At 35.6% G+C, this 13977-nt stretch overlaps 1 protein-coding gene across 1 annotated transcript in view; it reads right to left on the reverse strand.

Annotated features, from left to right (window-relative positions):
* FAP (fibroblast activation protein alpha) overlaps positions 1 to 13977 on the reverse strand; it is a 69622-nt gene that overhangs the window by 28723 nt on the left and 26922 nt on the right. The window contains 4 exon segments of the mRNA XM_061200721.1: positions 2121 to 2191; positions 2290 to 2394; positions 8436 to 8480; positions 12110 to 12245. Of these exon segments, the coding sequence (XP_061056704.1) occupies positions 2121 to 2191; positions 2290 to 2394; positions 8436 to 8480; positions 12110 to 12245 (357 nt within the window).

Below are 13977 nucleotides of genomic sequence, written 5' to 3' on the forward strand. Positions count from 1 at the left end.
TATAAATTATAGGAGAAATATTAAATTATGTTGAGTACTCTTTTTTCTTGTATGTATATTATACTCTGATGCATTAGTTATGAGCCACACAAAATAAACTAGGATGTTTGATTAATATCAGCCCTTTCATTTCCATAATTAACAGTTTACTGATTTTTTATGTTATACTATTTAATTTTGTCTATGATTCCGAACATCTTTAGAACTTAGTTTACAGAAGCACTGACAGTAGATAACTTTTCTATAAATCAGGAAACTCGTCCACCCAAGGATACCACACAAAGGGCCATGTGAATTTACCCAGAAGCAGAACAAGTCACAAGAGAACACACTTGTTACTTAAGTATCTGGGTCCCAGTTTTAAACTGTTTTACTATAGCCACAAGGTGGGAAATCCAATTTAGTGGCATGATTTTCACTCCTCTGTGAGTTCATCTGAATATCACAAAGTAACTGACTTTTAATTTTTTTATTTTTATTTTTAGGACGAGCTCTATTATTAGAGTGTTAAAAGTTTGGAATAACCTAGGTTTGGTTACTAATTTTTAATTCTCAGAACTTTTTATTAACCCAGGTACTTGTATATCCTCACTGAAATAAAAACTTTGTAATTCCCAGTAAAAGGAAAAAACAACAGAATACACCCCACTCCTAGTATTAATTTTACCTTTTAAACCAGCATCCTTCTAAATGTCTTTACTGACTTCACAGGACTCCAAACAACACTTATACTTGCCTTTCCCACATCACCTCAAACTACCTGTGAATAAACTATTCAGTAGCTTTTCCAAACAGCCTCCTGAAGTTTTCTTGTCATGTCAAAGTTTCCACAGTTGTCTTTATCTCTAACACTTAGAACAGAGTCTACTTTCCCTTTTTCCTTTTCCTTTTCCCTCATAGCCACTGACCCACCAGTGCTGTTCAGCCTCTCTCTTCACTGTCTGTCTACTCTTCCTTTCATTCATTTGACAGTAGTGTGCCAGGCACTATATGCCAAGTTCCAAAGATGCAAAAAAAAGGAGGCATAGTTTTCCCTTGGAGTCCACGTTTCATGGCCACTTTTTCTAGTTCAGTCCTCTGTCACCTCAGGCCTAGATTATGACCATACCTGGGTCTTCCTGCTTTCAGTTTTCCCCTACCTCCTAAACATATTATTTCTGAACTGTCCCATTTGTTTTTATCTTGTCACTCCTCTTACACGGGCGGTTTTAATGGCTCCCCCATGTAATGTCCAAACTCCTTTGCCGACAGTTCAAAGAATTCCATGGATTAGCAATAGGTTTCTAAAGAGTTTTTATCCAGTGAGGCTGGACTAATGATCCTCCTCTTTTGCTCTTAGAATTCCAGCTAATGGCACGCAGGTTACAAGAGAGTGCCCTGGATTTAGACTTTATTAAAAATAAGGGAAAGGAACTGCACATTCTTGATTAGGGATGTTTGATCATAAATGCTTATTTTAAGAAGATTTATTTAGACAGTACGCAGGATGGACTGAAAAGGAAAGACCTGGAAGGAAGAAGCCCCATGTTGAGGTTAATAATAAGAACCTTAGATTTAATGTGTTTTAGGTTTAAATCCTAGTTCTGCCACTATGTAGCCTTGGCCAAGTTAATTAAATTTCCAAGTATCAGTTTTCTCATCTGTAAAACTGGGATCATCATTTCTACTTTACAGTACATTGTACACAACAATCGCTCAATAAATAATAGCTGTTATAGATAATAATCTTAAACTTATATAACAGTGAATCACTACAAGAACATTTATATACCAAGGGGCTGTCATCATGGACTTCTGAATCTTGCTTATTGCTTCAAGTGCTGGGGGGAAATCTATCTTTAGAACCAGTTACTATTTTAAAATTTTTATACCTTTAATGTAATTATATACCAAGTACCAGAAGAGAAATAACCACCTACTAAATCTTCTTTCCAAAAGGAAATCATGTTGACTAGTTATTAAAGAATGAGCAACCTTAATGAAACCACAGCTGTCTGAACTAAACTATAGAATAAGTAACAAAAATGCTCTTAACTGAAAGAAGTGGTGCCGTATCCTTTGTATGTCCATCAGTGCCAATTAAAACCTGAATGGTGCATCAAGCTTCATGCAATACTTACAGTGAATCCTGTGTTACTCTGAATATATTTATGGCCTCCCACTTGCCACTTGTAATTTGAATAGCATTTTCCTATAAAAAGACAAACATTATGTTGTGTGAAGCTGAGCGTTATTTGAGCAACCTCAAGTGAATGATCTTTGAGGAGATAAATCTTGGAAGGAACATACCACAGTGTCTTTGATATAGTGAATATGTTTGTAGCCATTCTTGTCGCTAAATATTTTGTAGTATGAAATGGCATCATAGCTGAAAGCTGGTGTTGAAACAAAGAACTGAAAGAAATGAACAGAGGTTATGTTCAGAAGACAAACCAAACTATAGATTCTTTAAAGCCATGTGTGGTTATAATTATCGGGACCAGAATGCCTTGCTTCCTCTCCTTCCGTCACTCACACCTGAAATTCCATTCTTTCAGATGGACAGCTTTTCTGGTGCTTCTAACAAGCACTTACATATTCCAACTACTACTTAATTGCTACTACATACCCGTGGGCTTATATTGTTTAGTTTGATTGAATTTCTATGTTCTGAGATTATGTGATTTGAAATAGAGTTAAACGAATCACTAATGAATGTTGATGTTTAACCAAGTCAATCTTCAAAATGTGGCTTTTGACCAAAGTGACTCTTCTGAAGCTCTTTTAACTCTTGATTTGTCTGATGTCAAGCACCTAATGCTAATGCTACAATAAAGACATTTTAAAGATTAAAATATCATGACCTGCTAGCCACAGTTTTTAACGGCAAGAAGAGACTTCTGGACTTGAGAGAAAAATGTAACGCACGACAAGCCAACAGGAGGATTACTCCTTGAACTCAGGGAGCAGAGCAGACCTCATTGCTCATCTCTGACCTCTTCCCAGGGCCCATGCTCTCCGCCTGCTGGGAATTTCGGATGACCTAAGGAGTCCCTGCCACAGGTCTAGTGTGACCTGAACAGAGCAAGCCACACCTCAGCATCCTGAAAGGTACAGATAACTAAAGTCCTGCAAATGTCTTCACACAAAATTTTAGCTAGTAATTTCTCCCTTAAAAAAAGAGACTCATTTTACATCTGTTGGTTTCCTTTTTTCCCGGTCATTGGGTTGGGGAAGGATGGTAATGTGATGAAAGTGTCCCATGAGGAAACAGCTATTCTACATCACGCAGAGCAGAGCAGAGCAGAGCAGAGTAGATATTCCTACAAGTTATCCTAAACCAGCTCTCTTAGCTGGAGTGCTTCCACATGACAGCAAACCAAGACTTTCAGATTCTTTAAAACTGCCCAAGCAACAACAACCAAAAGACTACTGGTATCTTTTAGCTACAAACACCTATTTGGCTGATACCATCTTGCTGGGAACCACTTTTGAGCAAAAAGAAAGCAAAGGAAGTAGCTGTAGGCCTCTTTAATGATGGTCCTACCTGTGATTTGATACTTGATGCTTTTTGATAAAAGTCATGATTAGAATTTCATGATAGTAAAATGCAACTTATTTGATGTGGTGTCGGTGGGGTCTAAATAGTGTTCCCTAAATTCTTTTCAACCCAACCTCAGAAGATAACTGTTGTGGACTGAATGTTTGTGTGCCCCCAAAATTCATGTGTTGAAACCCAACCCCCCAGTAGGATGGTATTTGGTATTAGGAGGTGGGGCCTTTGGGAGGTAATTAGGATTAGATGAAGTCATAAGGTAGAACCCTCACGAATGGGATTAGTACCCTTACAAGAATCACCAGAGAGAGTGCTGCCTCTGCTCTGCTCTCCGCCATTGAGGATACAACAAGAAGTTGATGGTTTGCAACCCAGAAGAGAGCTCTCACCAGAACGTGACCCCGCTGGCATACTCATCTCAGATTTCCAGCCTCCAGAAATGTGAGAAATAATTTTCTGTTGTTTATAAGCCACTCAGTCTACGATACGTTGTTATAGCAGCTCAAATGGACTAAGACAATGACCCTATTTGAAAATAGGGTCTTCGCAGATGTAATCAAGGTAAGAACTGAGATGCAATCATAGTGGATTAGAGTGGGCCCTATATCCAATGACTGGTGTCCTCATAAGAAGAGATGTGGACTCAGAGAGACCAAGGGAAGAAGGTCATAGGAAGACGGAAGTAGGGATTGGAGCTGGTGGAGCTCTAGCCAAGGAAGTCCAAGGATTGCCAGGGGCCACCAGAAGCTGAAAGAGGTGAGGAAGGATTCTTCCCTGGAGACTTCAAAGTATGGCCCTGCTAACCCCTTGACTTTGGACTTCTAGCCTCCAGAATGATGAATTTTTGTTGTTTTAAGCCAAATTTGTGGTAATTTGTTACCGCAACTCTAGGGAACTAATATAGTGTCCTAAGTCTTATCTATTTGGCATAGAATTGATGTTTTTAACAAAATGTAAAATGGAATAATGAGAAACTGCTGTCTCCTTACGTGATTCCTTTATTAGTTTCATTAATAATAAGACCAGCCCTGGTAGGATTTTGTGTATTGAGACTCAGTGAAATTGAGAGCCAAGAGGCCCTGGAATAGGAAATTCTGATTTGCAATTTTGCCGATGGAATTTCATTAGTATAGGTCTGACAAATCACTGTTTCATTTTAGAACGAGGCTTTACCCTCTTAGCCCAATGATTACTTACTAGTAACCACTTTACAGGGTCTCCCTCTCCCCCCACCCAAGATGAAAGACAAAAACTGGCTCTCCATTGTCTTAACCACTACAGTGGAACTGGGGTCACAAAATATTATAAGGTGCCCTAGTAAAAAAATACTCTCTTTACATCTGCAGTTAGTTAGGGAACTCTTAAAAAATGATTTAGTTCTAGATTAAAACTGAAAACTTCATTTTCATTGAAAATAAAAAATAAGAGGGCAGAGTATTATGTTTTAAGATATTAGAATTGGGCAAACAGGAAGAATATTTTTGCTAGGCAAAGACTGTTATCTTCTCCCCTTTTATTGCAGACATCCAAGACAGCTGCTTTAGATGAGCAGGTAACTTGGGTGAGGTAAAGAGAGTGTGAAATATTTCCGCCTTCACCTTGCCAGAGTGAGGTCCATAATGCATCCTGAGTTAAGTCCCTCTCGAGGCAGGTCACGCCTGGGCCCTAGATAAGCGCATGTCACTAGGTGGGCCTCAGTTTTAACAAGGCCTCTTCACAGGTCCCTTTATCATGCTTAGATGTGCTGATAAATTCCTCACCTCTACATGCAAAGCCACTTAAAATATTTTTCTTGGAAGGTAAGGTTATTTACCACCAGTTAATTTCTTGCCACAGTTGGTAAATAACCTGAGGAACTACTTATCTAAGGCTGGTGCCTAAACTGAGTCCACATGCAGTCAAAAGCACAGACTTTCAAGCATCAAGTAGAACATCCATTTTTCCGAGCCAAAGGATTTTGCCAACCGCCTAAAGGAAGTGTGGTGTGTTGCTTAATTACTTTAAAATAATTTAAATGTGGCTTTGCAATCTAAGCATTATGTTTTCAGTGTTTGTTCTTCATATTTTAGTAATTAAATATTAGATTCTTTGATTAAATCTTCCTTTTTGTCTGTTCTCCACAGGGTAAAAAATGTATACATATTCAAAGTGAATTTGTTGTTGTTATTTTTCTAATCAAATACCAAAGAAGAAGTTAGGGTACTTCCCCCAAATTAAGACACAATATCTCATGCAGGAGGAAAGGAAAGTGACAAGTAAAGTTCTCAAGAAACTATTTGCTAGTTCTGTGCCTGAAACTAACATGTTAACTACTTTTAGCAAGTCATTTAATCTCACATTTCTAATTCATAAGTGATCTCCAAAGGTCTTTTTCAGTTTAAATCTCTTTGATAAATACTAAAGGAACAACTCCTCTAAAATTGCTCTTTAAATTTATATTAATATGACTAGCCTGTACACTTTATCCAAAACCCTCATAAATATTACTTGAACAAATGTCTGAAAGACAAACATTTCTAGGTTATTTCTGGGCAATTTTATTAAGCCACTGGTTTGATTATAGGTCAAAGGAAGCTATGCAGCATATTACCACACATGAGTTATGACTAAATAAAGTCATGAGTTCAAAAGATGTGTCAGAACTTATAAAATCTAATGACTGACCTCTTGAAAGCAGTTGCCTTGGGGAAGTGTGAACTTACTCTTGAAAGCTACCATTTCAAAAAAAAATTTGACAATTCCTCTTCTGATATTCAGAAAGTTTACTGACTATTGGATACATTTGAAGAGATTGAGATTAGTACACAAGAAAAATAATTTTCCCAATAGAATTCTAAAGCTACAGATATTAAAATGATCTAGTGCAAAATCATATGTTGCAGATACATATTTCACTTATTCACTAGATTTACTTTGGCGTGACTTTTGATTTAATGTAGAGACATCATCTTCCCTCAAAGGACACATATGTGCTTCCACTGAGGGTATTTAAAACAATATTCTAAAGCTTTAGAAGGCAATTAATTAATTAATTCATCTAGTCATCCAGCTACTGTTTGCTGAGATTGCAAGGCTGGTGTTATGCAAACTATAAAAATTGATAAGATACAATTGTTTTCCTCGAGGTGCTTATACATAGGAGATTTCAAAAGATGCATTCTAAAATATTTCAGTGTGCTTTGAATGGTGGCACTATTTTCAGAATAAATATGTATGGATTCTTAGATCACGTCTTCGATAAGGTTGTTGGTATCATTGTTTATCTATTTGTAAAATCACCACATTTATGTTACTTTATAGAAACTCTAGTTATACTATCTTCATGGAGAACACAGCTAAAGGACATATTCAAGTATTCTTTCTTCCCTCATTCTTTACAGGAAATCTTTATAATGGCAGTAAACTCGTAAATTAATTTTTTCCCTTTCCTCAAGTTTTCAAATGCTGATCTAGGAATTATCTTTCTGGAAGGTGAGCTTCTGATTGACCAAGAATCCAAACAAATTAGAAAATCCTGTTCTTTCACTAACTACTTCTCATTTTTCCTGTGTTATTTAGTACAGCGTTGAAGAGTGAATTAAAATAGGATTTTCAGGACTTCCCTGGTGGTCCAGTGGTTAAGACTCTGTGCTCTCAATGCAAGGGGCCCAGGTTGCATGCTGCAACTAAGAGCCCGCATACTGCAGTGAAAAAGATCCCGTGTGCCACAACTAAGTCCCAGTGCAGCCAAATAAATAAATAAATATTAAAAATAAAATAAAATAGGATTTTCCTTTTTTTCTGAATTACACACTTATCCTTGTTACCTTGTTATTTTAGAATGCAATGTACATTTACTTATACAATTAATAAAGTAATAACTATTCTCTAGTTAATGAATAAAACTGAAATATCTTTAACTGAAGACAGAAAGTAAATAGACGTAAGCTAAAATTGCTGAATCCAGGAAAGTATACAGAAAAGAATTTTTAATATCTGAAGATTTTTACTTCACTTCACATCCCATCTTAATTTAAAGTTTTACAAGACCTCATCTTAGAATTGACTTCTGAATTCTTTATCGTCCCTTGTCTTGGGTTAATGTGTTAAACTAGTTCTTAAGAATTTCTTTTTTCTTTGCATGTGCCCAAATCTCAGAAGAAGTAGCCTTTTTTTCCCACCCAAATGCTAGTTGAATTCAACCACATGTGTGTGGTAAATGGAGCATCCACACAGCATTCACTTATTATCTGTCCTATTTTGTATTCTTCATATAGGATATAAGATACAATTGATATTTTCCTAAAACATGATTTATTTTTACACAAAAAATCCTTATAAAATCACTGAATAAAACTATCCAAAAAAATCCAGATATATGTGATCACAAACCATAACAAAACGCACACTTTCCTACTTGATACCACTTTACTTAAAAACTAGAATGAATATGCATATATATGAAATACATCTAATCATTTTAATTTATATAAAATTTAATAAGCGGTAGGTTGTCTGTAAACCAAGGTTACCCAATGTAATTATTTTCCTTGGATTCAAATGGCTAATAATTATTCAGATTATTTTAAGCAAATCAGGGATTGTGTTCTCTTTTGAAAAATGATCTTTATTGTATTTTTAAAGAGGTAATATTAATTATGGTTACCAGAGAGTTGATTGAAAAAGTTAAGTTTGGAACATGAGGTATATGATTTGTTAGATTTGTTGATTTGAATAGAATTCTAAATATATACACATTAAAAATTGTCTGGCACAAAATTGCTGAAGGGATCACTACCTTTGTGTTTTTTACCTTGATATTTTTCTATAAAAGCAAGTAGTGCCAGTTTGGATACATTTCAAATACTCCTTTGATAGCTGAGAATTTCATTAAAAGATAAGGAAAAGATAGCAATCATACTCCACCATCCCATCCAGTTCTGCTTTCTTCTATATGTTCCTGGGTCTAAAAGAAAAAAAAGATCAAATAAAGCATAGTGGTAGGAGGACAGTTTTCCCTAAATATAATCTGCACATTTGAACAAGTTAAGCTGCCTGGTCGGAGTATATTATTGCTAGTCAACTAACTTCACACTTGAGTTTAAGATGACTATATTCAAAATCTAATACAACAACACTATTGCATACACAAGGATGATCTAAGGGCTGTATCTTATTTCAAACCATTCATAATTCTGGTTAAATTTTCCATAAGGCAGTGACTGGAATTATGACAATATCTATGGAGGCCTAGCACAAGCCAAACGCTTGGTGTCATGTAGGTAAAAAGGCATTTCACAGTGGAGTTTAGGTTAATTTTTTTCTTTTCTCAATCTTATGAAGCAGCTAGAAATCTTAAAATTTGCACTGAATCTTATTTTGGTATATATTTTAGCATAGTACAATCAATCATTTATTGAACAAATATTTAATAAGCCTAAAAAAATGAATAGACTTTTCTAGACAATTAGAGGAAAAACATTCTAGATAGAATGAAAAGCATAGAGACATGGCCAGCTTAGAAAACCACAGGTGGCTCAGTATGGCTGAATGGAGGGTGACTGTGGGAAAGAGAAGATGAGAGAATGTAGAGGGATCAGCAAGATTGTAGAGAAAATTGTATTCCACCTAGGAAACGTGGATTTCTCCTGTAGGTAAGTCCTTTGAAAGACTTCAGAATCACAATTTGAAAAATATAATTGGGAACACGATACAGAGAATGGATTAAGTGGGTAAGATAGAGGGAAGCACAAAGATCCATTAGAAGGCTACTGTAATGTTGGAAAAAGGATGCTGAAGACCCAAATCTAGGTAGCGGTAGTGAGGCTGGAGCAGAGAAGATGTAGCCAGAGATACATAAAAGTTCAAATTCTCAGAATGAATTTGTAGGGCAAGTGGTAATTGAAAACCTCTAGTATTAGATAAAAATCACCTAGGAGAATAATAGAGAGTTGTGACAGAGACTGTAGGATAATTAGCAACCATTTCCTGTTTTTGCTAGGACTTCAGGTAGGCTACATTTTCCAGGCCCCCTTCCAGTTGGATGTGGTCATGTGATAAGTTCTAACCCGGGGTATGTGAGCAGAAGTGACTCGTGCTGTTTCTACACTTAATCTATAAAACGCTCTCATACATGATCCTCCATTCTTTTTCCATCCGCCCTCTCCCGCCCCCCACCACCCCGTGGGATGTTGATGACCATGTTTGAATAACCTTGAATACCCTTAGAAGCCACTAGATGAAGATAGCAGAAATGTTATCAACCTGTGTTCCTGAATGACTCTGTGAAGCAGGGCACCCCATCCCATACCCTCACCATTCCCCACTTACCTGGACTCACTATTAGATGGTTACATGAATGTGCAAAAAATTTCTATTGTATTAACCCACTGAATTTTTGGAGGGGTTTTGTTGTTATTGTTATAGCAGTTAGCCTATCTTGCAAATACATTAACTTGGAAAATAATAAGATTTCTAGAGAAGTCAGAAGAGGAAGAGCTGGAAAGGAAAAGAACAGTCAGTAAAGTAGAAAGAGAACCACGAGAGAGTACTGTCAAAAAAAGCAAGGGAATAATAAATTTTAAAAACACAGTTTGGATTTTCTCTTACAAGGATAGGCCAGTGTCTCAGAGAGAACAGGTTATGACAAGACTTAATAAAGTAAAACTTTTTTGATTCATTATTTCTAGTTATTAAGATAAAATTAATTTTAATTTCCTTTTCAGAGAAGAAAGAATACTATGATGTTTCTCCCCCAAACTACAAATTTCTTAATAAATCTTATTAATATAGTTATATTAAGCAATTATTGCCAGTTACTTTTGCCTCTTTGTTTTGGGTATGACTCCCAACATGAATAAAGTGTTGCCAAGTCTCTTAACCTTAAATGTTATTTGTTTTCAAAACAAAACACACACACACACACACACACACACACACACACACCCCGGTCATGAGTATGGTTACTGGAAAATTCAACTCTGTTTTTCTTAAATCTGAAAATATGTTCCAGGGACTTACCAGACTATTTTGAAACAGAGGTTGTTTTGAAATTCTAAGGTTATTCAAACCTGGTATTCTAAACTTAATCACTGATTTTGGCCATAAAACTAAAGCTTATATTCCAGGGAATTCCACATCTCATTGAATGAGCATCTTATATGTTCTGTCAGTTTGGATTAAGTTGTCTCAGATTTGATAAATTAGAATTTCAAATTCCAAAGCAATCACAGTTTTAAATGCCTAGTTTTAAGAGCTAAAAATTGTATCTAAATGACCAATCTTATAGTTTTAAACTAGTAAAATTAAAGCAATAATTCCTAGTATCTAGATTCAATGAAAACGTTAAAGATATATTCACCCAAAGCTGACTAATCAGACCAATGGCTTTTAATTAACTAGAACAATCAAGTTTATTCTTTTTTTTTTTTTTTTGCCTATGATACTGCATTAAAGCCAAAAAATCTTTCTGCTTTGTATATCAAACTATAAATAAGATAAAAATCAGCTCTAGCATATTCCATCAAAATTAGTCAAGCTTCTTATAGACACAGTAGTGATTTAAAAATATTTTTAGCCTGAGTAATGTTGACTATTATAGTCCTGATATACTTCCAAACAGATTCATATGACTTTTTTCTTGCAAAACATAATGTCCTAATTTCTAGATGGAATTTAGTGTTTTACTTTGATTGCTTTGTGCTTCTTTTCTTCCTTTATAAAATAGGTTTATTCTATATTTGGTTTAATGAAACATTTCTTCATAATTAGATGTCTCATGAAATGTACCCATAAAATTTCCTATTTAAAGAAAACATTTTGTGTTTCTTAGTCTCTAATATGAGTACTTATGAACAGGCTTATTTTGAAGCTTTTCGATTGGTGAAGTAGTTTTCTGACTCATTAATTCAACAGATTATGTTTAGATTTGAGCAATAAAAACAATTAAAACTCAACAATAAATCTGTGCCTAGTTTTTAAGTTTTTTCTCCCTAAAATTAGCACAGTATTGTGCACTCTTCTAAGATAACAGGATAGCAAGGTAATTTGATCTGTTTCATGTCATTCTTAGTTATCTACTATCTACTTTTGATTTTCAAATGGGAGTATTTGGCTTTCCTTTGATCATATTTGTTTACTTTGGAGTTTTTATTTTTCAGTTTTGACATTGAATATAACACGTTACCATTTGCATTTTTTCTCTAATTCTTTTGAATAGGACACATCTCTTTCCTTAATGGACCCATCTTATCTTTTCATCTTCATTATTTTACTTTTTTGACTGCCAATCTTAAAATCTTAAAAGGATGGATTTCCATACTAATTCAAAACCAGATACCTGATTTTCCCAGTATTACATTGTTTCATTTAGTCTTTTTCTCTATTCAGTTTCAATGCTAAAGTCTTTCAAGAAAACAAAAGGTATCTTATTTATTTAATAAAAATAATGAACCTTTTAATAGAGAGTGTTTTTTTGCAATCGGGAGTTGAATGCAATAATTCTGCTTTATAATTTAAAATGTTAGCTATAAATAAGTCACCACTCTTGTACTTTCATCTTCAGAAACACACCTCTGTGGTTTTAATACAACTTACCTTTGGACAGCTCCATGTCTTCCAGTCTTCCCTGAAATCACATATAGATAAGACTGAAACATTCTGGATTCTTTTCAGCCACTGCAAACATATTCGCTCATCAGTAACCCATGTAAGCCAACTGAAATAATAATCACTGCAAACAAATCAAAACAGACAGTCACAACCATAAATCAATATCATATTCAAATAATTTCTTAATTTGTGCTTTCTAAAGGATGTATTTTATTACTCTGAAATATTTATTCCATAGATAAGGAAGGCAAAACATTCCTTTCTCTGCAGAGAAAGTTTAAATATACCTGCTGACTTTTAAAGAATATCTATAAGAGAGTTCATTCATCTAATAGAATTATTTTACACTTGAGTTTTCTCCCAGTTGGGATTTTTATATCTCAGGAAAAAAATGTAAGACAGAAGGCCAAAGCTACTGGTCTATCTAGAGGAGAAAAAGCATTAAACTGGCTATTTTCCCGTAGCTAAACTCAACTTTTCACTTCTTAACTAGCTGAAAGAGAGCTACGTGGGTAAAAGATAGGCAGGCTTGTGTTGGAAGCCGAGTTTTAGCTGTGACCATGGTCAGGGGTTGAAATTCGGGTTAATAAAATGGAGATGATGTATGCAAAGTAACTCAAACAGTGCTTGGCACAAAGTGGATGTCAATGAAAGGCAGCAATGGTTACTTGGCTCTGAGGGTGAACTTGTAGTTAAGAGAACAACAATGTAAATGAACCACAGAATGTTGGACATTAATATAAAAGGAATCACAGAGCTAGAAGGGGTCTCTGGCTCAGATTCTGGCTTTATCTCCTACTAGTTATACTACCTTAGGCTAATTACTTAACATAGCCATGCCTCTGTTTCTATATAAAATGGGAATAATAATAGTACCCATTTTAAAGCTTTCTGTAAAGATCTACTGAGAACGCTTAAAGTGCTTACAAACTATGCTCACTACATAGTGAGTGCCCCAAAAATGTTAGCTATTGCTATTGTATTGTTAGTATTTTACAGATGCTTAAACAAGCCTCAGGACTCCTTACATGATGCTCTTCCTATCATTCTGCTTGCCTCCTAAGGAGAATGACACATAAAAAACCAGATGTATTCAGTCAAGTTTTCATCAACTAGATTAGGGTGGGGAATAATGGATAATTTAAAAAATTAAAGCCATTTTTGATTATCTGAGAGTGTAGTCATCTTGGCAAAGCCCAGCAGAGGCCTCTGATGAAGTTTTTTTCTTATTTGTGATCAATCATCTGGCCCCAGCTGACTTTCCTTCCTGAGGCAGGAGGAGAGGAGTCAAGCCTTGGCCTGATAGGGTGTGGGAAGGGGTAAGGAGGACCACCAGGCAGGGCTTGGGGACCCCTCCCCTTTACCCACTTCAACCTGAATGACCAGGACTAATCAGACAAGATGTACATAGGGCACCATGCTGGGGAAGTGAGAATGCTTCTGTCCCTGTCTGCCTGCAGTTAATCCCAAAACAGATAATTCTACAACCAGACCGTTTCAAATAGACTGCATCCTAGTGAAAAACGCTAATAGTTGGAGAGGGTTGGCGTATCCTCTCCTGTTTGTCATACACATGTGATAAGCATGATCTACAAACCCTGGGAGAAAGTAGGTCAGACTTGAAAGAAGCCAGGGTGAGGGGATATATGAATTTTACTATCTCTCTGTTTGTCTCTAGCTCACACTCACACATCCAGAAGTAGCACTTAGACTGAACACCATGGTCATCTTTTTATGTGTGAAAAGGGCTAACATTTTTCAAATCAATTTAAGAAACTTATTTGTGAATTTCAGTTTTTGTTATATATTTAGCTGGGCATGCTAATTTTATTTATGTATTTATTTTTGCTGTA

The sequence above is a fragment of the Eubalaena glacialis genome, chromosome 1 (assembly GCF_028564815.1).
Source record: "Eubalaena glacialis isolate mEubGla1 chromosome 1, mEubGla1.1.hap2.+ XY, whole genome shotgun sequence".
In the NCBI taxonomy this organism is placed as follows: domain Eukaryota; kingdom Metazoa; phylum Chordata; class Mammalia; order Artiodactyla; family Balaenidae; genus Eubalaena; species Eubalaena glacialis.